The 26,226-nt window shown below is 37.2% G+C and overlaps 1 protein-coding gene across 2 annotated transcripts in view; it reads left to right on the top strand.

Moving 5' to 3' along the window:
• Nucleotides 1-26,176, top strand: part of Rab5 (RAS oncogene family member Rab5) — a 49,648-nt gene extending 23,472 nt beyond the window's left edge. For both annotated transcript variants that reach the window (XM_068366351.1, XM_068366350.1), the window contains exons 2-6: nucleotides 6,003-6,174; nucleotides 15,044-15,195; nucleotides 21,121-21,337; nucleotides 21,649-21,764; nucleotides 24,271-26,176. In XM_068366351.1, the coding sequence (XP_068222452.1) occupies nucleotides 6,009-6,174; nucleotides 15,044-15,195; nucleotides 21,121-21,337; nucleotides 21,649-21,749 (636 nt within the window). In that variant the 5' untranslated portion in view covers nucleotides 6,003-6,008 and the 3' untranslated portion in view covers nucleotides 21,750-21,764; nucleotides 24,271-26,176. The remainder of the gene's footprint in view (nucleotides 1-6,002; nucleotides 6,175-15,043; nucleotides 15,196-21,120; nucleotides 21,338-21,648; nucleotides 21,765-24,270) is intronic.
• Nucleotides 26,177-26,226: the final 50 nt, after the last annotated feature.

Genomic DNA, 26,226 nt, shown 5'->3' with positions numbered 1-26,226 from the left:
ATATATGACCCGATCTGGGTCGTATTGGGGTTCAATCAGTTTAGGGAAACATGAATAGAGAGGGATTTCATGCACAAATAATAGCCGAGTTGATAATTTTACACATGCTGTATTCTCTTAAGTTTACAAGGGCGGCCTTAATTATGATTGCGTTACGTTACTAAGAAAAAGCCCTCAGAAAAATGGTACTCGGTTGGCACACATGTTGGCACCTGCCATGCCTTACGTGTCACACTCGCAAGGCCTTCGAAACCAGACTGACTCCTATGGGCAGTTTTCCCCATCGCCCATAGATGGGCATCGCGATGCCTGATCAATGATTGGTTGTTTTGACCCGAAGGTCTCATAACAACCAATCGGGAGAGGTTTTGGTGACGCCAAGCCTACAACCATCATTTTCATAGTGCCACCCAAGCCACAGCGTAACTGTCCTTCCTCTAACAAAGAAGAAAAATCTGTTGACACTCCACTCATCCCGATCAGTAACGGCCAACTTGACTGTGATCAGTTCATATAGCTTCCACTCATGGTCCCAGGCTGGGATTGATCTGCCACTATGAGAATGTCTTACCACTGTACTAGCTAAACATTAGGATGACAATAATTTATAGAAGAATCAAAACTTTAGATTACCCAGTGCTCTCTCTCTCTCTCTCTCTCTCTCTCTCTCTCTCTCTCTCTCTCTCTCTCTCTCTCTCTCTCTCTCTCTCTCGTATAGAAATAGTTGCACCAACGGTAACTGTAATTACCTAAATATATACGGTAATTACCTTAATTGAGGGTCAACTACGAAAACATGACAACTACACACAATCCTCCACCTGTAACTTTTAAGCGTTAAAATAGGTCGTAGATAGCTACAAAGAGGAAACTAGTAGGTTGGCCAGAGCACCAGCAATCCGTTGAGAACTTGAGATAATCCTGAAAACACCGAGATTACCAAACAATTCTTATACGCTCAAGGATTTAACTACTGCTTTTTAATATTTCAGTGGCTACTTTCCTCTTGATAGGGGTAGTACAGACTCTTTAGCTATGGTAAGCAGCCTTTCTAGAAGGACACTCCAAATTCAAACCAGTGTTCTCTGGTCTTGGTTAGTGCCATATCCTCCATACCATGGTCTTTCACTGTCTTGGGTAGAGTTTTCTTGCTTGGGGGTGCACTCAGCACACACACCTTTATTTTCCTCATGTTTTTTTATGAAGTTTTTATAGTTTATAGTATGAAAGATCTATTTTAATTCTGCTACTGTTCTCAAAATATTTTAATTATCCAGTACAGTACTTCTGTTGTTTATTTATTTCTTTTTCTTTCCTCACTGGGCTATTTTTTCCTGTTGGAGCCCTTAGGCTTATAGCATTTTGCTTCTCCAACTAGGGTTGTAGCTTAGCCAGTAATAATAATAATAATATTTGTGGGAAAACAGAATGAAGGGGTGGAAATGAAGATAACGAGATTAGGGCTGTCCTATTAGGTTTGATAACAATGGTTGTAGCTAGACCTATTATATAAGTAAAACTATCCTTATTAAATGTTATATATCAGTTCAACCTGTTTTGATGAGAGCAAAAACATGGCACAACTTTGGGATACAGCATGAACGTAAGGTAGAGTGGTAGAGACCAGAAAATTATTAAAGGAAACCTATACATGTTATATTGACAGGTACTTTGTTTTTAAAATGTAAAAGGTCGTTAGATAAAGTTTGACAAAATAATTGGGACAAACCTTGGCCATTATATCTTGTGTATTCAACATACTTAACACTTAAATCAATAACCATAGTTATTGGATCTTGCTACACATTTATTTTAAGAAGGTATTAAAAGTAAAGGACTAGAATCAGAGTAATGACAATATCTAGAAGTTATTACAATTTACTGTACAGTATATGGAAAATGTTGTAAACTGCTTCATATGTAGGGTAATTGAAAGACAAGAATATCCGGGGGGGGGGGGGGGGACTGCTTGGTGTTTTTGTATGTCTCCACATGTGGAAAAATACTGTATAGTGTATGTTCTCTATCCAGTTTTTATTAATTGGACATTGGATACACAGTTAATAGGATAATTAACTTTTACAGTATTGGTTTAGAGTTTCAGCCGGGCTCTGTGTTATGTAATTTCATGTAATAATTATACTGTACTGTATATTATAGCAGTACTGTATATTATAGCAGTACTGTATGGTTTTTTTATTATTTACTACTTCAATACTTGCTATTACTTTAGTGTTTGTGAAGCATTTAACTCCATATCTTGGAGAATTTATGGCAATCTCACCCACAAGTTCACATGCTCTCTATTGGCATTGAACATTTTTGTCCCAAGGTCATGAGTATTCCTTGCATTTAACCTAAGGTAATCTCTCTCTCTCTCTCTCTCTCTCTCTCTCTCTCTCTCTCTCTTCTCTCTCTCTCTCTCTCTCTCTCTCTCTCTTCCTTTTCTTTTATTTTCTTTTCTTTTCTTTTCTTTTCTTTTCTTTAATTCATCCCTTTTGTAGAAAGCCTGCATCTTCAAGTTTTGAACTAAAATTTCATGACCTTGTTCTTAAACTAGTTCTCCTAGTATTTGTAAAGGACGTAAGTGTGGAATATTCGGAAGTAATGCTGCAGTGTATTTTGGGGGGAGATTAGTAAGGTTACATAATTTGTACTTGACTTATCACAAGTTTTAGATTATTGAGAACAGGAGAGTATTTCTAGTCTGTCCCTCAGTGTTGCCATTCCTCTTGTAGTATGTGAGTCACGCTTAGCACTTATGAGGTGTCTTGCCATGTGATGTGGTGAGCAGGGCCATTGCATTGTCCCTTAGGTTGGTGAGTGTAGTATTTCCCTTTGGGAATACAAGTAAGCCAGTTTTAACAGACCTTGCTGTGAGGTGTTTGTATTTTATGATTTGTGATTTCCCTCTGTTGTATGGGAATTACTGTGAGACTTCTTTGGTTTGTTTGCTTTTTAACAAGTGCTATTTGTGGTACAGAAACATTGTGTAAGATTTATTGCAAAACTGGTGATTTGTGGAAATAACTTCCATCTTGAAGATTTTTCTTGAATTATTCTTAGCTGTCAAAGTATTGTATTTTCCTGATATGTGTTTTTACTTACTGTTTGTACAATTTCTACAGATGGAAAAAATATTTTGCAATAGTTTGGGTGGTCCTTTTTCTTATAAAGCTATGCATTTTTTTGTGATGAATATTTATAATATATTAACTTATTGTCGGTCATATGCCATGCACACTGTACTTGTCTAACACATTTTGAATTATACATGAAAGTTTATTTTAATCTATATATATATATATATATATATATATATATATATATATATATATATATATATATATATATATATGTATGTATGTATGTATGTACTGTATATCTATGTATGTATGTATGTATGTGTATATGTATGTATATACTGTATATATATATAATATATATATATATATATATATATATATATATATATATATATATATATATATCCATATATCCAGAGTGGTAGTGGAGGACTGAATACTTTAATCCTTTGTTTAATTTATGCTAGGTTACTTAGGAACATAGCCTAAACATTCAATTTACCTGGCATACTTGGTATACATTTACACATATCCTTTAAAGAAAAAGGTTGGTTAATTTCTGTCAGATAAGTAAATGTTAATAGTCCATAGCATAGACTATTCTTAGTTGAGGATTGAATGTACTGTATTTAAGGCAAATGAAATGCATGAGTGTTTCGTGTTGTTGTATTTTTCTTTTACTATGTATGATAACCTATTACAGAACTTTAGCTTCAGACAAAAATTTTCACATATAATAGCTCCCCACCAATATTATTCTAATATAAGGTTAGGCTAGATTATGAAACTTTATTATCTAAGTTACTCTAGATTCACCAGTTGTGTAGTACCTATTTGGTCACAAGAGAATATTTCAAGAGTTTGCTTTGTGGCTGGAAATCTTTTAAACTCTTAGACAGCAATTGGATTTCATTACTTGCACATAGTTGGCAGTTTAGTACAGTACCAGTACTGTACTATATTGCTGTATTGTACAATAATACCTTGGTGTATGAGTGACTCGGAATGAGTGGAAATTGGTATATGAGCATTATGTCAGTGTGCGAGCAAAAATTTCTTTCCGTTTTGGCCTTTTTTTTGTGGAAAAGTAATAAAAAGACTAGCTTACAATGCATATAAACTATTTGTACAGTACCCATACACCATTTTTACAACATTTTGTTTTACCTTTGTTTAATCCCCCCCTGTCATACTGTAACAATCCCTCTCCACAGTACTCATACAAACATCACATAATGTTATCTTCTGAGCACTTTTGGCTGTTATCGTCAGTAAAGTTGTGACCGTGTGTTTATTGTAGACTTGTGATTTATATAGTTCATGTTAAGTTAATAGTATACAGTGCAGCATCTTGACAATGGTCCGCAAGGTGATAAGGAATGGAAATGACTATAGAGCTGAAAAATAAGTTGGGAAGCGTGATCAAAGTATGTGTAAAAAACCCTTGCAATAATGCACAATTGAACAACGTGAACACTTTGTATGATTCTCAAAAAAAAAAAAGAAATCAATGGAACTAATGCTGTGAAAGGGAGGCTTGATTTGACAAAGCAACAATCACGTTCAAAATAATGTATAGAACTGGATTTTCATCCCATATGTATCAATGAGAAGTAGTTAGCAGTGGAGGGGGATTGTTGGTTACTGCTTAGACGGAGAATCTTCCTCCATAAGAATTTTCTATCTTAAGTTTGCTTTCATGAATGACATTCACTATCACTAATTGTGTCACTCTATTTACGCTTTCTGGAAACTTGGTCTTCGTTTTATTACATTCTCATGTTGATTGTTAGTATTAGATAGATTCAGTACTTGACCTGAAGAAACTGTAGCTTTATAAAATTTAAAACATCTCCTCAGTTGAAATCACTGCATATTCAGCTCCAATACCATCACTTTCTTAATGATTGTTTTTTTTCGGGGGCGGTGGGTGACCGTACCACCACCTAACTGATTCTCATCAATCCAGATAAACATACCTTTAAGTGTTAAGATCATGCTGCCATGGAGTAGTCAATTGCAGCATCAATTCCGCATTGTCCAAAATTCGATGGCCTTTCCATTTTTCAGAATTGTAACTGTACAATTGTGTATGTTGTAATGTGAATGTACAGTTTTTGCAGGTCGGCCACACGCTTTTTTTCTTTATACTTCTTTCTTAATCACCAGGGGCGTCATTATCACGATACTATTAGGTTTAAAATGCATCACTAAATATCTACGATAAACAGTAGCAGTCACAATTCGACAAAGAATGTCAGGTCACAACTGTACAAGAAAACAATTCTAAGGATGTGCGAGGGAGATGATTCTTCTACTTCTACTGCCGGGAGAGTGAAAGAGTTAGTCTATGAGCAAGGGGTTGTTGTGAGGTATGGAAATAAATTGGTAAAAAAAAAAAACAGCTTGTGAGCACTACCTGAGTATACAAGCTAATCTCGGTAGAAATTGTCGGGGAAAAAAATGAGCTTGCGAGGGTAAATTTTTGTTTGCAAACCTATATAGTGCTCGCAAATTGATTTGAATTTTTACTGTATGCTCATAAACCAATTTTTTTCGCATCCTGAGTTACTCATAAACTGAATCGTTCCTGTATTTTTGTATCTACGAAAACGTGAAAGGCATTGAGTGAATTCCCATTATTTCTTATGGCAAAAACTGTTTAGTTTACATATTGGGATGTGAGCTCGTTCCTGGAATGGATTAAACTCTTAAACATAGGTACTACTGTTTACAGCATTTGTAGACCTCTATATTTACACCATTTTTATGAACTGATGTGGATGCTCTTTCATACTATTTTATCTTATTAATTGGCATTTCACTTTGTAGCCCCTCAATGAGTTTTTACTTTTACACACACACACACATCTTGCTATTTCAAATCTTTAATTGAGTGGTACTTTTATATTGCAGATAATTATGGCACAGAGAGGAGGAGCACAGAGACCTGGTAATGGAGGTGGTCAAGGAAAGATTTGTCAGTTCAAACTCGTGTTGCTTGGTGAATCTGCCGTAGGGAAATCCTCACTTGTTTTAAGATTTGTAAAAGGCCAGTTTCACGAATATCAAGAGTCCACTATTGGTGGTGAGTAATACATAATTTACCTGTTGAATATTTTTCCATTGTCGTTTGGTAATTTTAAGTTCTAAGAGCAGTAGATATAGTAGAACTTCGATTTTGTTTGGTGATTGTTTCATATAAGACATATCTACAGGAGTAATACTCTAGCAACATTAGAGGACACTGTAATAGCGATGGTATTTACTTTTTTAACAATTTGTTTTCAAGATCTCCCCATACTGTTTTTCATAGTATTGTAAATGAAAGTGGAAGAATTGAAAAGTAAAATTTTATTGTGTATTTTCAGTTACAATAACTATTTACAATGATTTGACACATTTTCCATGGTATGCATGCAAAGGCATCTTTAGTGCAATGGAACAACAGCAGCTGCTGCTTTTTAAAGTATGTTCTTATGTGGAGAGTAATTAAGTCATTTCAATGGCCCATTTGAATATGTAGACCAGGATTAGTCACCACAGGCTATTCAGAGGTTGGTAGGCTAACTTACTTGACTATTTTAAAAGGTTGGGAGATCCTTGTAATATTAACAGGTAGTCAAAGTAAAAGTAATTTTGCTTATAACTAGTTTCCATTAACCCTTTTACCCCCAGGCTATTTGGAAATTTCCAACCCTTAACCCCCAAGGGATTATTTTTTCCCCAGCACCTTTTGCAGTATGTTTTTTTTTAATTGCTCTAACAGCCTTAATTTTTGTCATAGAGAGGTCAGGTTGGTCTCATTCTCTTGGAAAATGCCTGAATTTTTTCAAAAAATTATCAAAAATATGAAAAAAATAATTTTTATAGCATTTTTTTGCAAGGACGTACCGGTACGTCCATGGGGGTAAAGGGATGGCTTTTGTGAAACGTACCAGTACGTCCTTTGGGTGTACATGTCTAATGTTTTTATTCAATAAATAATGTTATAGCTTCAACATGTTTTCTGTTTAGTTTTTAGGATTTATTTTTATAAGTTTGTACAAACTTATTCACTCAATTCATCGTACTACACTACTTACTTTGATGGGCCCATGGTGTCTAGTCTTCATTGTAATCCTCAGTTATTCCATTTATACAAATTTATTTTCTATCCACATATGGACATATCTACCTGGTGTTGCAGATCGTCATTCTACTACCTGGAAGATTGCTTTACATGCATACTGGGGTGAAATACATTGAATCTCCTTTATAGACAATGATTAATCTTTCCATTAGTTCCAACCACTTGTTTTAAAGTACAAAAATTCGTCCTCTCTCTGTACAGTGCCTCTCTTAATGCTCCCCTTTAGCCATGTGAATAGTCCTTTCGTCTGTGTACGGTCACTTTGTTACACTCAGTCATTCTGTATGACAGCACTTGCGTTTCTTATGCTTGATTTTTACGATTTCCTCTTGGATTTTGGTTGGTTTCTTTCTTTTATCCTTGGTAGGTTGTCAGATATTTTTTATTGATAGGTCATCAAATATTTTTCATTGATAGGTTGTCAGATATTTTTCATTGATAGGTTGTCAGATATTTTTCATTGATAGGTAGTCCAGGTTTGTTCTTACGTGGCATACAAACCCTCGTCCTTTAATTAAGGAGAATGATTCGGTGCGACCCGGAGTCAATCGTTACAATTGGATTACAAGCAATTATTCTGCTGGTTCTGAAACATTTATTGATGTGAGTTTGAAACTAGTAACAGTTGAACATTTTTGATAATTAAATGTACATGTACCATAAATATTTCCAAGGAGGTGTTACCCATCATACAGTTTTCTTACCTCTGTGACTCTTAAAGTACTATTGCACTGAAAAACTTTGGATTAGGCTAGTGACACCTCACACCAGTACCTCATAGGTTCAAGATATGATTGAAAAATAAACATATTTGGTAATTGAAAAAACATTAATATCAAATGTGCAATATTAAAACCCTTGTAACATTAATGAACAGTTCCCATAAAACTCAATCTTATATGATTGATGGTTAACATGAGTTTTCATATGATCCCTATTTTCTATTTTTCCCCTACACTTATGGATTTTCTTTCTAGTTTTTCTTATCTTCATAGTCAGACAAGATCATTAGAACATTTGATTAATTTGAATAAGATCCAGATGCATAATAACTGCGTTGATATAGTCTGTGTATAATATGGATGTAATTTATTTCAATAAGATCCAGATACATAATACTCCACTTTGAATCACTGTATGCTTATAGTATGGATATTATAAACAGTTATCCATTGTTTGTGGCTAAAGAATCAGTAGAATATGGATAAATGTAAAAAATTTACTTATTTACTTGCTATTTTTACTTTAAACGATTTTGTTTTGTTTTGTTTTACAACCCTATACACAGCAAATGATAAAGTCAAGAAGTATGCCCTGCAGGCTACTTCGTGGCTTGATCTTTGGTTGGGGACCCTGGAAATCCAGGTACGAATCGAGGATTTTTCCAAAGAGAGTACCAGGAAAGCTATAGAAACCTTCCTCCTCTCGGGCATTTGCAACATAGTCCCTTGCTCACCAAATCTTGAACTTGTGGGCAAACACCATCTTGAATCGTCATGATGCAGTGTCAGATTTTGTCAGCAGGTCCCTAATGCCGAGATCGTTACGCTCAGGAACTCATCTCTAGAAGGATCCTCTCTTTTCGAGCTGAAGGACGTAGAGCAGGCTGCTGAGAGATGGAGGAAGTCTCACCATGACTCTCTCCTCCAAGGGTCTTGACATCCAGGCCCTGTAACCCACCAGCTCCTCAGCAGTCTTACCCAGCCAAGACCTTGATGAGTAAGACGACAGCGAAGCAGACAGTGTCTGAGAAGTCCTTTCCGACTAAGAATAGGAAAGGCACAAAGTTCTCCAGGGGAGGATAATATCTTCGAGGAAGGGGTCACGGCTGTAAAGACTACTATAGGTAATTTCCCCACTTGTCCACCAGTAGGGGGATGCCTGCAAAGTTGCTGGAACAGTGGAAGCAACTCTGGGCCGAACCCTGGACAGTCCATGATTCGCTCAGGGTATCGCATCCCATTCATGTCCTCTCCCTCCCTTGATCAGGAATCCAGTGTTGATAGACTCCTTTTTGATAGGATCAGCAAAGGGGCTAGCCCCCTGGCAAAAGACCAGACCATGTTGGAGAAGGGCGCTCTCTAGGAGGTCCTCAACAAGTCCCCAGGCTTCTTCAGTCGACTCTTTCTTGTGAAAAAGTCATCTGGAGGCTGCAGACAATTCATCAACCTCTTAGCTCTGAACGAGTTTGTCAAATAAACTCCGTTCAGCATGGAGACAGCAGACACAGTCAAACAAGCAGTAAGACCACAGGACTTCATGTGCACACTGGACCTAAAGGACATGTACTTCCACATCCCAATCCATCCGTCTTCAAATAATTACTTAAGATTCAGCCTAGACAATAGGAAATAACAGTTCAAGGTGCTGTGCTTTGATCTTTCCACAGCACTATAAGTTTTCACCAGAGTATTCGCCCTGGTGTCATCTTGGGCACACAGGGTCGGCATCCATCTCCTCCATTATCTGGAAGACTGGCTAACCCTAGCAGACTCGGTGTCATCCCCTCTTCAACACCGAGACAAACTTCTGAGACTTTGCCAATATCTGGGGATCATGGTACAGGTAATTCTCAAAAAGTCCTCCCTGCTTCCTACCCAAAGACTGGTATACCTAAGTATGATTTTAGACACCAATCTCCTCAAAGCCTTCCCTTCAGATGAGATGACAGGATAATGAGGCTGAGAAAGGTCGCAAGACTTTCTCATACGAGAGAAACTTCCAGCCTAAACGTGGCTACGTCTCCTCGGGCACATCATCTCTGGCCCATCTAATCCCCAACGGCAGCCTTAGGATTCAATCTCTCTTGTGGCGGCTCAAGTCCAGGTGAATCAAGCCTTTGACTCCCCGGATACCCTGATCACCATGGGAACAGCGGAACAGGCGAACCTCGAATGGTGGGTGTCAGACAAGAATCTGCGTAAGGGCGTAGATCTTTTTGTCCTCCCCCCAGATTTTATGCTGTTCTCAGATACTTAAAAAAAAAAAAGGGTTGGGGGCCCATGTGCTTCACCACACGACCGCAGGCCTCTGGTTAGAGTCAGAAAAATACCTTCACATAAATCTCCTAGAGATGAAGGCCCATGTTTCTGGCCCTTCAACAGTTCCATCAGTTCCTGGCGGGCCACTCTGTGGTGATGAGCGACAACACCACGGTAGTGGCTTACTTCAACAATCAAGGTGGTACTTTTTCGCAGCCCCTATCCCATCCAGCAGTAGAGATGCTGAGAGGGCCGAGGTTCACTCGATACCACTATTGGCATGCTTCATTCCAGGCAAGAGGAATTTGCTCGCCAACAACCTGAGCAGAGCATCTTAGATAGTGAATAGCGAGTGGTCTTTGGATCATCTAGTGGCCAACAAAGTTCTTACTTGTGGGGTTTTCCAACTATGGATCTCTTCGCAATGGCCCTGAACTTCAGGCTTCTGTTGTATTGCTCCCTAGTCCCAGACCCCCAAGGCGCTCTGGCAAGATGCATTCCAACAACATTGACGTTTACACCTTTCCCCTGTTCTGTCTGATGAGGTGGGTGCTCAATAAGGCCAGAACATCGGTCAACCTCTCATAACTCTATGGCATCATATGGAATGGTTTCCAGACCTTCTGCAACTCCTGACGGAGTCTCCAAGAGAACTCCCTCCCCGACATGATCTACTCGGACAACTACATGCTAACATCTTCCACAAGGCCGTAGTTTGCTATGACTTCTCCCCTGGAGGCTTTCCAGCATCTCCTCACTCAGAGAGAATTTTCGCAACAAGTTGCGAGCAGGATGTCTGGATACAGCCGATGTTATCAGCAGCAGTCTACCAAGCAAAGTGGAACGTCCTCTATGGTTGGTGTCGTGGAAGGGGTATCTCTGCTCTCGATGCCACTATTCCAGCAATAGCAGAGTTCGTGTATTTTTGTGAAGAAATGCACCTTTCAGTCTTGGCGGTTAAAGGCTATCGCTCAACCTTAAGTCTCGACCTTAGGCTGAATGGAATGGACATTGTCTCATCGCTAGAACTTTCCTTACTCGTACCTAGTTATGAACTTCTGTCCTCAGTCTGAAGTTAGACGTCCCCCTTGGAACGTGTTCTCAGGTCTCTGAGACCCCCCTATGAACCATTACGGCAGGCAACAGATCCTACTAGCTTTGGCCTCGGCCAAGCGAGTCGGTGAACTTCATGGTCGCTCATGTGACATCGCCCATTCAAGGGGATGGGGAGAATTAACGTTCCGCTTGATCCCTGAGTTTGTTGCTAAGACTCAGAATCCAAGGGTGGCAGATCCCCCATTCGACTCCTTCCGGATTTCGAGTCTCCGCTCTGTAACAGACAACCCTGATCATCTCTTACTCTGTCCAGTGAAAAGTTTGAGGAGTTTCCTCTAAAGAACAGCAGCAGCCCATCCCTGGTTGCCTTCACTTTTCATAAGCATAGGGAGGAATGAGGAGGGTCACCAAGAATACCATCTTTGCTTGGATTTGCAGGGTCATAGACATTGCCCTGAAACCAGATCTTTCTCCTTCATATCGCCAGAGCCCACAACGTCAGGGGCGTAGCTACGTCCCTGGCCTTCAAAAGAACCTTCTCAATGATGCAGGTTTTACAGGCTGGGGTGTGGAAACGTCAAAATATGTTTGCAGCCCACTACCTGCAAGACGTGACCTACAGGAGGCTCGATACGTTCTCTATCGCCCCTGTGTTGGTTGCACAACAGCTGGTATAATACCTCTAGCTCCTTATTGGACAAGTAGCAGAAGGGTGACGGTATTGTTACCCGGTTTCAATCTGTGTGTGAGAAAGGTATGACTGACTCTCATTCTTTTCTTCATCCTCTCTCTCTTGGGGAAAGCAGCAGCCTGGGTTCTCAGCACAAGCTAACGTCATACCACTGCAGGTAAACTATGCTTCCTTGTGTACCTAATATTATGTCAGCACTGTTGCGTCCCCATACCCTGCCGAGGTGGTATTGGGAAATTCTTGGTTACAACAGTTTTTCCTACAAAGACTCGGAATAGGTTTTACTTTGATAGTCACACTGCTTATCTCAACACACGGCTTGCATAGGCTGTGGAACTTGCATAGCAAGGTTTAGCGAGGTGCAGGGACTCCTTATTTTTTAGTACCTACCTATTAAAAAAAGGAGCCCCTGGGTAGCCAAAAACCCAGTTTGGCAGGAACATTCACCCTCCTAATGGGTGAGTCACCCCTAATAAATAGCGTAGGTTTGTATTCTAGTTACAGAACAAATGACAAATTTGGAGATAATTTGTATTTTTCCTTATGATACAAACCTTTAGCTATTTATACGAACTTACCCGCCAGCTCTATCCCCCTTGAAGTCCTACCTCCAAGCAAAGTGAGCTCATTCACAGGTGTGCGAGTAGTGGGATGGGTAGTTAACCCTCACTAAATTTTAATGGCTCGTCCTTTCATCTTTGCCAAAAGTAATACCCCTAATAGATAGCTAAAGGTTTGAATGGTTAGGAAAAATACAAATTATATCCGAATAGGTCATATTTGATTCGATGCTTAAATGGACTCCTTGACTATCTCTGGAGAGGGTGATGATGTGGTGGTGGGAGGGGATGCTTTGTCAGTACTTCATACCTTTTGTAGTATCCATCAATGGCTGGACTTTCAAGGGAGACTGCAGTCATGCTATTTGGCTTGGGTGTGAGGAAGATCTTTACCCACTCCAAATCTCAGCAATGACTCCCAGTAGCGTTCTCCTCCAGGAGCTGGACCCCTGCTCCTCCCATTCATGCCCTCACAAGTAGAAAAAAGTAGATATTAGGAGGAAGAAGTTGGAAGTAACAATCCAAGTCTTGTACAACCTTCTTCATTCCTCTCCTTTACTCTTCTTAGATGAATTGGTATTTGTCAGGCCCCATTCAGTTGGAGGTTTTTTCCATACTCGGCTTTCATGAGCTTGGTGACCAGTGGGACTTTACAGTGCATGAAATACTTTAGTCATTCTGAAAGCATCTCTCTTTGCTCCTCAGGTTTCCCTTTTAAGTGTTTAACATTTTCCATTTGAATGACCTTGATAGTTTTTCCATGATGAAAATAAGGGTACTTTGAGGAGGTTGTGATCTCATACCCAATCAAAGGAAGAATAGCCGGGAAAGATATTTGACTTAGAATTTTTCCTTGTCTTGAATTAAAAATTCGGAGGTATCAGACTTGTTCTTGGTCAGTAGGAACTGAAGAAACCACTCATGGTAGTAAGGAAGAACTGTTGGCAAGCAAAGAAAAGGGAGTTTGCTCTCTCTTCTTCATCCCTTACTAGCTCTTTCTCCCTCCTATTTTCTTTTTCAGACACTTCTTTGGAGAAAGAAGCAACATTTGTAGTCGCACAGGAGACCTCTTGCAAAAAGTCGTTTTGGAATTCTAGCACGTGCTCTTCTGTTGTGGAATGTCAGAACTTGCCTCCTGATCATTACCTAAGGCTCTGGTCTGGTGGTTCCATATACCATGTGAGCAGTGCTCCTATCTTTTATTACTGTAATCCTATTGTGATATAGGAGGAAGGGCCTGTCTCTCAGGAAGAACTGTTGGCAGGTGGATAAAAGTGAGTTTGTTTTCTCTTCTTCATCCCATTCCAACTCCTTCCCCCTCCTATTCTCTTTTTTAGACACACTTCTTGGGAGGAAGAATAAGCATTAGTAGTCGCACGGGAGACCTCTCACAAAAAGTCCTTTTGGAATTCTAGCGTGTGCTCTTCTCTTTTGGGAGCTAGTGTCAAAATTCGCCTGCTGATCATTACCTTAGGCTTTGGTCAGGTAGTTCCGTATTCCATGTGAGAGTGAACAGTGCTCCACCGTCGTCATTCCTATTGAGAATGAGAATGAGAATAAGAATAAGGAAAGTGTACTACAACAAATGTGGGTGAAAAAGGAAAAACCAGTGAAAATAACACAAAACTAAAAGACACGAGGCACCGATGCAAAGGCGAAGCCTCGACCTGAACCTGATTGTGATAGAGGATTAAGGCCCTGGGTTTCATGAAACTGCAATCCCTTTTTTTTGAGGGAATATTGGCTCTCCTCCTTCGGCTGGTACCTATGTGGATGGTTGAACGTTTGTGAGCCTGATGTGACTGTTTTCTCCTGGGATTGGATATGCCGGTAAACAGTCTGAGCCTGGACCCAACACTGACTTTATAGGGCGGGTGAAGATGAAAATTTTTACCCAGCTTCCTCTTTCGTGCTCTTCATGGTCCATCAAGCAGAGTGGGAACCCAGTGAAACTGCTACTGCTGTGGTACCAGTTGCAGGTGAGCAGTCCAACACGCACCAACCAACCCTCTCAGTCCTAGGCCTAAGGACAGTAGAAACCTTTTTGTGACAGGTTGATGGGTGGAGCCTCCTCCTTGCTCCACTTGTCATTAACAAACTATTGATGATTCAATGGTCGTTCCTGGCTGCTATATACATATACCCACTTTAAAGGATTCGGGAAAACTACAAATTAAATTCTAAATGTTTTGTGTATTGTTATGAGATCATGAAAATTTCACGTTCATTTGCGTAAGGCTGAAAGTGAATACCCAGTCTAAATTAAAGCCATTTTTCCTCTACTCTTGTGATTTTTGTAATCATTATAATTTTTTGTGTTCAGAATGATTGGCAGTTATAAAAAAAATTTGCATCATAGGCGTGGGAGATGATGATGACGGAGACATTTAATGTACCTTTTATGCTGAGCAATTTACATTGGAAGTTCTTGAAAATACTCACCATTCGATTATCTTTCTAGGTACTCTTTTATTGTCTTTTAGCAGCTTTCTTAACTCGAACAAGAATATTTAAAAAAAAATTTTTTTTTGTTTCAGCGGCTTTCTTGACTCAAACAGTATGTTTGGACGATACTACGGTAAAATTTGAAATATGGGACACAGCTGGCCAAGAACGATATCACAGTCTAGCTCCAATGTACTACCGAGGTGCACAGGCAGCCATTGTCGTTTATGATATAACTAATCAAGTGAGTACTTTCCTGAAATTTCCCTGTGATTCCAAAATCTTTAGTATGAGATAAATTTTCATTTAGCCATCTTTATTTACCAATAGTGTTTATAACTAGTTGAGTATTTGTTTTTCCATCTTGTACAGGTAGTGTGCTTGCAAAGTTTGCCTATGGTAAACTAAAGCTAGTTATCTTTTGAGGAGGGGAAAACTAATATCCTGTATGGGTTGTGTGAATATTGTTTACTTTTGGAAAACCAAGTTGTTCCTTCACTAATACAAACCGTCATCCTTTACATAGGAGTATGCTTTCAGATTAACTGGAACTCTACTGTTAAAAGTTTTAACAAGGTGTTGGTAATTACTGGTGGTTTACAGGGAATGCCCCCTCCCATCAGCACACTGAGTAGCCACTTTGTGTTCAGTCGCTAGATAGTGCAGACGTATTCCCAGCGTCATCAACTGACAGTTTTAGTTTCTTGTTTTTTCTTTTAGATAAGCATTGTTTGGAGCTCATTGTGTGAGAGATATTTGACACAAACTCTCTTGCTGTTTATTCCATAGAAATTGGAAAGGAGTGTCTGCTGGTCTTATTTTACTAGTCGTCATCCCATATCTGGAGAAGTGCTGGAGATTTATCTTCTGGCAGCACTGTCTTTTAATGGAGTTCCCAGGATATCTTTTCATTTGAACTGTTGTCAGTCTACCTGGAAGCCACACTAGAAGGAAAACTCCAAATTCGTCTTCCACTTCTGCCTCGCCTTAATTTCTTCACAAACATCTGGTCGGGATGGGAGAACTTTGTCTTTTCCTCTTTATTGACGAAGAATTCCTAGAAGACTGATCGAGAGGAGTTTTGTATATACATACATACATATACCAAGGCACTTCCCCAATTTTGGGGGGTAGCCGACATCAAACAAATGAAACAGAAAAGGGGACCTCTCCTCTCTACGTTCCTCCCAGCCTGACAAGGGACTCAACCGAGTTTGGCTGGTACTGCTGATTTTGAATATGTGACTCCTATAATTTCTCTCCTTGTGTGAATCCCTGTGACATCCTTCACTGAGGACAAAGAGAAGACGACAACTTTTGCATGCTTGCTGCCTCATCTGTTCGTGCACATGATCCTTTACCTGTTTGTTTCCCAAGCAGTGCTCTCCATAGTAGCATGCATCCACAACCTCTCTCTTGTGCTTGCGCTCCCACTTGAGCAAGCCCTCACATATTCTTGTGCATCCTAGAGTGCACCCTCTACTGTTTATGCATACCTTCACCTCTAAGCTCACCTTTTGAGTGTGTTCGTTTGCCTTTTAGTAAGGCTAGAAACTTCATTGATAATTCTACATTCACCAGCACATTTCGTTAGTCAAAAGCATATGTACCTGGAACGTTAATTCCCTGTGAATACTTATCGGTATATGGTACAGGTGTTCCCACGCTGGCTAGCTGTGATCTTCTCTCACAAGAACAAGTAATCAGACTGCTGTCAAGAATAAATGGGAGAGGTCTCTTCCAGGAAGAGGAGATACCCCTCTTGCTTTTGAGAGATAGGGAAAAGAAGAGTACTAAGAATTGTCCCTTCAGGAACATATACCGGCACATGCTGTTTAGCAACCGTGGTCAGTCGTACCGAATGCAGTGCCTTCAGCAGCGTACCCCCGATAAGTTCTGAAAACGGGATATGGTAGGTATCGAGAGGAATGGTAGGTACCAAGATTGCACCCATCACTGAGGGTTTTGTGATATAAGTGGTAACATGCCTGTTCCTATTTCTTGGTCTTGTATCAGATCAAGCTCTTATTCTCTCGACTGGGAGAAAAGGCCCCTCACCAATCCTGGTGAGTAGGATGCCTAGTACATTCTTGCCTTGTACTCGATGCAAGAGTATACTTATCAGAAATGCTTACTTCCTTGAGAATGTTTTTGTATGAGGCTTAGGTGTTCACTGTGCTTTATGCTGCATAATCAGACACTTCAATTATATTCTTCAGTGACTTTCTGGTCACAGACCCCCCCCCCCCCCCGGTAGCTGCTTCATTCCTGCTCTTTCATTACACAATACAGTGAAAAAGACACCCATGACCGTTCTTATCGCTTGTATGGGCTGCAAGATCTTGTCTTCACGAGAGAATATTTCCTTGTGCCCTGCCCCTCCATCTTTCATCAACTCCCTGCAAGACATGTCACCTTGCGCTTTTTCTTCATGATTGGTATTTCCCGTCAGATTGCCAAGCGTTTCCCGTCAGATTGCCAAGCGCTGCCATCAGGAAACTTGCAATCGGGATCCCTACGATCATTTACAGCAATTGGGAACCCCATGATAGTTTACCGTGGTTGTTACTTCCATATTTTTATATGGAAGTGTTTTGTTTTTGCTAAAAGCGAGTGTACAGAATGCAGGCTATAATATTCCCATCTATTCATATTTGAATGCCAAATATCAGTCGGTATTGGGCTGCAACTTCTTGTTGTTAACCTAACCTAACCTAACCGAGAGTTATTGCATAGACTTTAGTACAGTATTTATAAGTACTGTATGTCCTTTTAAGAGGTAATTTTCTTCACCACTGGTGATGATAAGGCCAAATTTATCATATGCCAGGGTTATTTACTGGGCAGTGATGAACCCCTTCCCTCCAAAAAATATTGCTGCTCCATTTAACATACAGTAATCATAACATAAAAGTTGTAAACATATAAGCAAGTAGAGAAATAAGAACATACCTGAGACAGACGTACTGTAAACCGTTATTTATGGGTGCCATATAATGTACGAGAAAGTGGGTAATATAATTCTTGGAAAATCAAAGAAACTGTTATAATTATGTGGGATCCAAAAGTAAATGGTCTTTCCCTGGAAATTTTTAAGAAAACGGTTGCTTACGTAATCTGACGCTCTTGCATAAGTGTACAGTATAAGGCATTTTCACGAATACCTATGAATTAAATAGTTTCCATTATAAAACTATTTGAAACAAAGTATAGGACATTTTTGTAGCCAAAAATGCAATAATCCAAAAATCTAAGCCAAAGGTAGTCGGTAAGTCGGTATTGCCCCTTGAATGATGATGGTTTTGTATTCGTATAGGTACAAATCACAATTTTTCAATAATTAAAATTTTTTTTTCAACTATACAAACCTGAGTCCTTTATGTTACACGTCGCGCCTCAACCACCCCCAAATCCTGGGTTTAAGGTCAAAGTTACTACTAATTGTGTTGGCGGGGGTGGGGGCAGGACTTCCTCCCCACTTGCTAGTAATTACAGACACATTGTAAATTTCAACAGCCAAGTTCCAACTATACTGAAAGCGTATTTCTATTAAAGGATGTTAGTTTTTAACCTGTTCAACTTATCTGGAAAAATAAAGATACAGTATACTTTATTTGCAACATAATTGAACTTGGATGGATCACCCTTGTTTCTAATAGAGAAGCTTTCAATTAGTTTTGTGATCTCCCTTATAAAGAATTATCTTTGTATGAGCTATGCATAGTACACTACACTAATCATATTAATTATTCAGACAGAAGTTTGATGCCTATCATTTGAGAGACTACCGTTGGAGAGTTATTGAGTACTTTAACTGGCCAGACAGTACTTCATTGGATCCCCCTCTCTGGTTACGATTCATTTTGTCTTTGTTTACACATACACTAAATAGTCTGACCTATTCTTTCCACATTCTCCTCTCTCCTCATACACCTGGTGACGCTGATATTACCAGTATTTTTCTTCGCTCAAGGGGTTAACTACTCCAATGTAATTGTTCAGTGACTACTTTCCTCTTGGTAAGGGTAGAAGAGACTTTACTGTGGTAAGCATCTTCTAGGAGGACACTCCAAAGTCAAACCATTGTTCTCTTCTTGGATAGTGCCATAGCCTCTGTACCATGGCCTTCCACTATCTTGGATTAGAGTTCTCTTGCTTGAGGGTACACTTGGGCACTCTTTTCTATCTTATTTCCCTTCCTCTTGTTTTTTTTTAAGTTTTTATAGTTTATTTATGAAATCTATTTTGATTTAGTTCCTGTACTTAAATTTTTTTTTTTTTTACTGTTTTTTACTTCTGTAGTTTGTTTATAGCCTTGTTTCCTTTCCTTACTAGCCTATTTTTTTTCCCATTTGGAACCCTTGGGCTTGTAGGATCTTGCTTTTCCAACTAGGGTTATAGCTTAGCTTGTAATAATAATAATAATGATAATAATAATGATAATAGCCTTGTTCTAAAGTTTACAGTAATCTTCTTATATAAATTATCCTGGTTATGTGGTCTGAGTAAACAGCCTAGATTTCAAGGTATGTTGGGTGTTCAGATTTTGATAATGTCTTGTCCAAAGATGGTAGATAAACTTTATGGATAATAATTGCATGATTTGCTATTCTTGAAACCCTTCACTTGAGGTATCCACAATGTAAGAATTTAAAAAGCTGTCAATGGTTTCAAATCAGGAATAAACTTCAAAAATAAATTTTAAAATAATGTAACATCTCTCACGTTGCCCTTCTGTCAAGAAAGATTACTTTTCATGCATATCGGTCTTTGGTACAGTGTGTCTGTCAAATAATCATTAAGACTTGAGGGCAAGAGTATAATTATATTTCTTAGATTTTTTATTTAATTCACAATAAGACACATTTAATGTATCTTTTCTGTACATTTTTGTTTTATCCCATTTTGAATTTTATTTTCAGAGTATGTTTTAAGTGGAAAGGAACAGTGTAATTGTGGTTAATCCTTCATTAGATATATAAGAAATAAGTAGAAAAATTACTGCAAATAGGTAGAGTCAACTCTCATTATCTATGTTTAATTAATTTATGAAAACGGCTGCGTATACCAAAATCGTGGATAGAAAATTTTTTCTCTATAAAAATATATGGAAGTCTGTCTACCCTGAGTCTCCAACTTATTCATTTTTTAATGAATTAATTGAAGTGTATTTTATCTGAAATGGGTAACTGTGGTAACTATGCATTATTATATTTAATAACCCTGAGTTTTTAGGAGTGAAATTAACATCACAAGAACGTGAATTATTGTTTATCAATTCGTGGATTCATGTTGGTGTAGAGAAATCTAAACAAAAACATGGCATTCAATTTCATCAGCTAATTTTCTCTCTCACTCTGTCTCCTTCCCTATAGCTGAAGAAACAAAAATCTGTTTCTTGAAGTGTTAGCTGAATATGAAACAAATCATATTTATACTGCTTAAAATGACATTAGATTTTGTCAGCTGATCACTAGTTTTAGCTGACATGATATACTGTATATGTTTTGAAAGAAGTCTAACAACAAAACAAGGTATTTGATGTTAATCAAGCTCCATTTAGGCATTTTTTGATTTTTTTAGGAACAGCAATTACTGATTGTTGTTGTTTTCATTTTGTTGTTGGCTAATTACTAGACTACAGTATTGAGAATGGTCTCGTATTCCGGGTAATTAACAGAGCATCGTTGATATAATTTCCTAACTCATACAATATTATTTTCAGATTTTTAATTGCTCTTATTTTTGGTGATTTTTAATACTGTACATTACTGCATAGTATTGTGTGATTTCTGATGCTAAATTTTAACACTTTGACTAGCACTTTTCAATGACACTGTATTTGGCGATTTGTAACTGAATTTCTTGTTTTGACACTTTTTCTTTTGTGATTTTTAGTCAAGTATTATTTACCGATTTCTAATGTTAAATTTCAATTTTTGACTGGTGCTTCTTAACATTATGCTGTATTTGGTGATTCGTAACTCTAAATATCATGTTTTACTTGTCGTTTAGCTTTTTTTTTTTTTTCCAGTTGAGAAATTTGGTGTGATATTTAGTATTTTCACATAAGAAATTTGTGAATACCAAATGCGCGGATAACAAGAGTTGGTTATTTATAAACACAGTATCTAAAAGTTTGCTTTTATAGTCTTCTTTTTGTTTGTAGGACACATTTGGTCGGGCCAAAACTTGGGTCAAAGAACTTCAGCGACAGGCTTCTCCTAACATTGTGATTGCCTTAGCTGGGAATAAAGCAGATTTAGCCACGAAAAGGATGGTAGAATATGAGGAAGCTCAGACATATGCAGAAGAAAATTCGTTGTTATTTATGGAAACCTCTGCCAAGACAGCCATGAACGTAAATGACATATTTTTGGCAATAGGTAAGATTTTTACATACTTTTGCTCTTAGGAATAATTGAATTTTTATGTTTTTAGCAGGTTTTGGTTTTCATTGCCAGCAGTACAAAAAAATGTACATTTACCATGGTTTTCATGCTGCAATTGTAGCTACTTTTTCTGTAATTGTCTTCTAGGTTTTCTATGCCCAGTAGCTATTAGCAGAAAAGAAAAGTATAGTAATGGGCAATAAATGAAAAATTTAAAACATCTTATAATTGATATCTAATGGTTGTCACCAAATTAAATGTTATGAAAGCAATCAAGTCTAACAGTACATAATTTGTTATTCCAGCGAAGAAACTGCCAAAGAGTGATAGTACTGCGACTGGGTCTCCTCCTGGCATCAGGGTGGAAGCTCCACCAACACAGGGTGCTTCTGGCTGTTGCAAGTGATCACCTAAAATACAGGTAAGGTATCTGTTTAGAATCTCTCTTATTATGAATTTAATGGTTAACATGGAAAATTGTTTTTCCAACTTAGTGACATTCATGTTTCCTGACCTATGAATATTACCCACTGCTTGTGAAGTGCCTAATAGGAGAATTGAGCCAATTAACAAAAACAAATACCATTAATAGTTGAACAGTGTGCCATCTTTTAATAATGATAACTGTAATTGGAAGTACTGTATGAATTGTATGTATTTTTTTTTCTTTTCTTTTTTAAATAATTTATGTCCAGGTTACTGTATGCCCTAAAGTGTTTTTGGTTTGATTTGTGTATGATTGCGTACAATATATATGTATATATATATATATATATATATATATATATATATATATATATATATATTATTTATTTATATATACCCACATACACACAGTATATATGTGTGTGTGTGTATATATATATATATATATATATATATATATATATATATATATATATATATATATATATATATATAATTAGCTTTGTCAGGTCTAGGTATTATGGGGAGATATGTATCTCGGCAATATTTATTTCTTTTTAGTTAAAGTAAAAATAAAAACATGATAATATTAATTCATAATAATGAATACTTACAGTCATGGCTAAGGGGGGTCTGGTTTTTAATCTAATTTTAGCTTATTGATAATACTTTCTTCTTTTGCTGCATTTGATGGTTTTTTGCCACTTCTGTGAGTGGTTTGGTTATACTTTAATAGAGAAAACAAATTTAATATTGATATTTCCTATATATTTCTCTTTTTTTTTGGCTCTCTCCATGACACATGCCTACTTCTGTTTAGGACTTACATAGGATTGGGCCTTGAGACTTTATTTTATTTAATACACAATGTATTGATTGGTCAAGTTGAATATATTTTAAGATTTTAACAATTTCCCTTTCAAGATTTGTTTGCAATATCTACTTTAACTGGACAATCTCAATTTATTTTTTATTTTTTTTTTTAAATTGTAATCTGGGATTGGGTCGTGTTGGCTATTCATGAACTCCTTGACAACCAATGGACATCCCTGACATTTTCAGTCGTGACCCCCGTAGGACGTATCGTCAAAGTTTTTTTTTTTATTACAATTATTCATGAATAAAAAAAATTGCAAAAAATAGGCCCCTCCTACTGTAGTGCTAGAGCCTTAGTCAACACAACACACGTGTTCCCGAGTATTAATAGAGTAAAATCGTTTTTGTGCGCTGTATTTTTTTTTTTTTATCGTACTATCGTTTTCTTTCATAATTTTCATAAGATTATCTATCTAAAATTGGGAAAAATATAAACCCTATTATACAGAATCTGTTCAGAAAGAAAAAACCACAAATTTCTCTTTCCTATCTTTTATAATTTATTTATGCTTGTGCAGTCGGTTTGTTTTTCCTCCCCATAACTAGAAAAATTCATACTTAGAGAAGCTTTATTGCAATTCTGATTGTTCTATTGTAAAATGTAATCGTTCTATAAAAAAATCCTCAAAATTAGTGCAGTAGTTGAAATATTAACCCAGGCTCTTTGGAAATTTCCAACCCTTAACCCCCAAGGGGTTATTTTTTCCCCAGCACATTTTGCAGTATATATTTTTTAAATTGCTCTAACAGCCTTAGTTTTTGTCATAGAGAGGTCAGGTTGGTCTCATTCTCTTGGAAAATGCCTGAATTTTTTCAAAAAAATATAAAAAATATGAAAAAAAAAATTTTATAGCATTTTTTTGCAAGGACGTACCGGTACGTCCATGGGGGTAAAGGGATGAGTTTTGTGAAATGTACCAGTACGTCCTTTGGGGGTAAAAGGGTTAAGTTCACTACAGGTATTTGATTTTTTTTTCTAGCAACATTTGCAAAATATTAATTTGGTGAAGCAACAGGATTTATAGACTTAATAGTTTTGAAAACTTTAAAGCACCATTAGGTAAATGAGGATTAGACATTTTGTAGTATTATGGTTTCAATAAATAATCGTGACTGCTGACCTATTGCAGACAGTTGCCGTGAAACAGGTGCATTATTCATTAAAGGAAACTTAATGTTTTCTTATCAGACGATGTTACAGCAAATCCTACACTAGAGGAAGATTAGGATCCGTCAGTATACAGTATAGGGTAATTTTTATGAATTTAACATATTGTTTGACCTTATGTTGTTCACAGTATATTATTCTAGAGTATGTACAGTACATAATTTTTTGGATAGATAAGTGTAAATATATACTTTATGCGTTATTTGAAGAGGACGTATCTAGAAATGGAAGGATTGTTAGATGAATATTTAATTTAGAAAAATTGTTAGTGTTGTGTTGCTTTAATTATAAGAGATGCACCAATGTTTATTGTTACTAAAAAGCTCATTATTACTTTTTTTAATTATTAATGCAAGGTTTAGTTTTAATTTTTAGGTGGCTTTACTTGTTAAAAAATTGTGCACAGTGGTTTTTCAAGAGTAAATATAAAATTAAACCTATTAAATTTTTTTTCCAGGTGAAACATTGTGATGCTAGTGTAAGTTACGATACCCAGCTACTGGTAGCTCACTTTTCTCCATTGGATTTGAAGATTACGACATTCCTGGGTTAAAATTATTGTTGAGGGTCTCAATTTTTCATTTAATTTCAGAATTTTAGTCTGTTTAAGGTACTTCTCAGTTGTCAAGTTGTACTACATTTTGAAGGTAGTCTGAATTGACAGTATGATTATATTGCTAAAGGGAAAAAAAAAATAAGTCCCCTGATTAGAAGTCCATTTTCTTGCATTTTTGCATTTTGAATCACACGGGGCCCATCTCAGGCTATTATACAAGACAGTTAAAACTGTTTGGGACCTCATTCATTCACAAGTTATGAAATTGAAAATAAGTCTTGTTAATTTTCAAACTTGATTTCACATGTTAATTGGTATATCAGTTGCACATCGTAATGCCATTCCCATTTATTTATTTCCTGTAGGTAACTCCTCCCCATCTTATATTGCAAAGATGAATGTTAGAAATTTTATTAACTCCTGAACACTTTAGGTTCACAAAGTGGTTAGAAAGGTTTCATGCCTTCTCACTAAGTCATATTTTGTGAGGAATATTGCGCTCCAACAGTTAATCTGCTCACCAAAGTGAAGGAGAGAGAATATGTTTATAAAGCTTATCATTAATATATGAAATTGATAACTAGTTAAGTGTTGTACAGTATATTGATGCATGTTCTTGTGTATCATGGTTTACAACCTGTTTTTACCAACATCTGACAAGGACGATAACAGATTATGCGAGTAATCACCAGAGTTAAGAGTTGATTTTTGAGCTAACATGGTCATACATGGAACGGTGAGCATTCATAATTCACTTAACCATTTTTGTTATAAAGAGTCTGCATCACATCTGAGAAAAGTCCAGTCCCATCTTATGCTTGACCATGATTGGCCATGTGATAATAATGTATATTATCTATTTAAGTTTCTTTTTATAAAGTAGGGAAGAATTTCTATGTCATTTGTAAATTTCTTTTGTTTACCGTCACAGTAACGGAAAAGATTAGACTTGGGTAGCTAAACTACAAAGGCTGTCAGTCAACAGTAGTTTTAGAGATCTCTAATGGCTTAGCAGAAAAATTTCAGGGATAATTGTAACAGTCAAAAACTTATCACAGGCTTCGTAGCAGGAAAACTATTAGTACGATTGATTGGGCAGTGAAAGATTACATGTTGCTGCATATTAAGATTAGAGTTTCAGAGGCTCCCATGTCTAATCTGACCGTCAATTGTACTCCTTTTGCATCCTGGTACATGATGCTTTTGGCCGATTGAATATATGCTGTAATGAATGCCCAGCTGTGGTGTGCCATTGATATAAATATTGCATTGAAAGTGTTTATCATAAGATTTTTTTAATTGTATTAGGAATATATTTATGATTTTCAAATGGTACCATTAAAGTATAGTTTTAATGGCTTTTAAAAGCATGCTCTTTTGGCTTATGATGGTCAGATTGCAAACTCTTCTCACCCTGATGATCAGATTGCAAGTTCTTATCATCACCATGGCACGACCATTGTGAGGCATTTAAAGTTTCTAATATATGACCACTCCAGCAATTATAGGCCTTGAAGTATATGAGGTTTATTTTCCATATTTTAAAATGAAAGTTAACCTGATATAAGAATTTTAAGGATCGACTATGGTTGGCACGTCATATTAGCTCTGCTCAGTTGTGCTTAGGATTGCTCAGTTCTTATATTTGATTGAAGTGTGGGATCCATTTTCAAGATTTAATTATCTGCAGTTGCCAAGCCAAGCACAACTGATCCTGTTTCATGTGTACACTAAAAACCTAAAGTCAGACAGCAATCTTGTACAGTTAAAAAAAGTACCTATTATAAATAATAAAATATTAAATTACTTTTGGTGTTTTATTGGAAAAAAAATTTATACTCCACAAACATTTGAATA

The sequence above is a fragment of the Palaemon carinicauda genome, chromosome 44 (genome assembly GCF_036898095.1).
Source record: "Palaemon carinicauda isolate YSFRI2023 chromosome 44, ASM3689809v2, whole genome shotgun sequence".
Lineage (NCBI taxonomy): Eukaryota > Metazoa > Arthropoda > Malacostraca > Decapoda > Palaemonidae > Palaemon > Palaemon carinicauda.
This window is presented reverse-complemented; position numbering and strand designations above follow the sequence as displayed.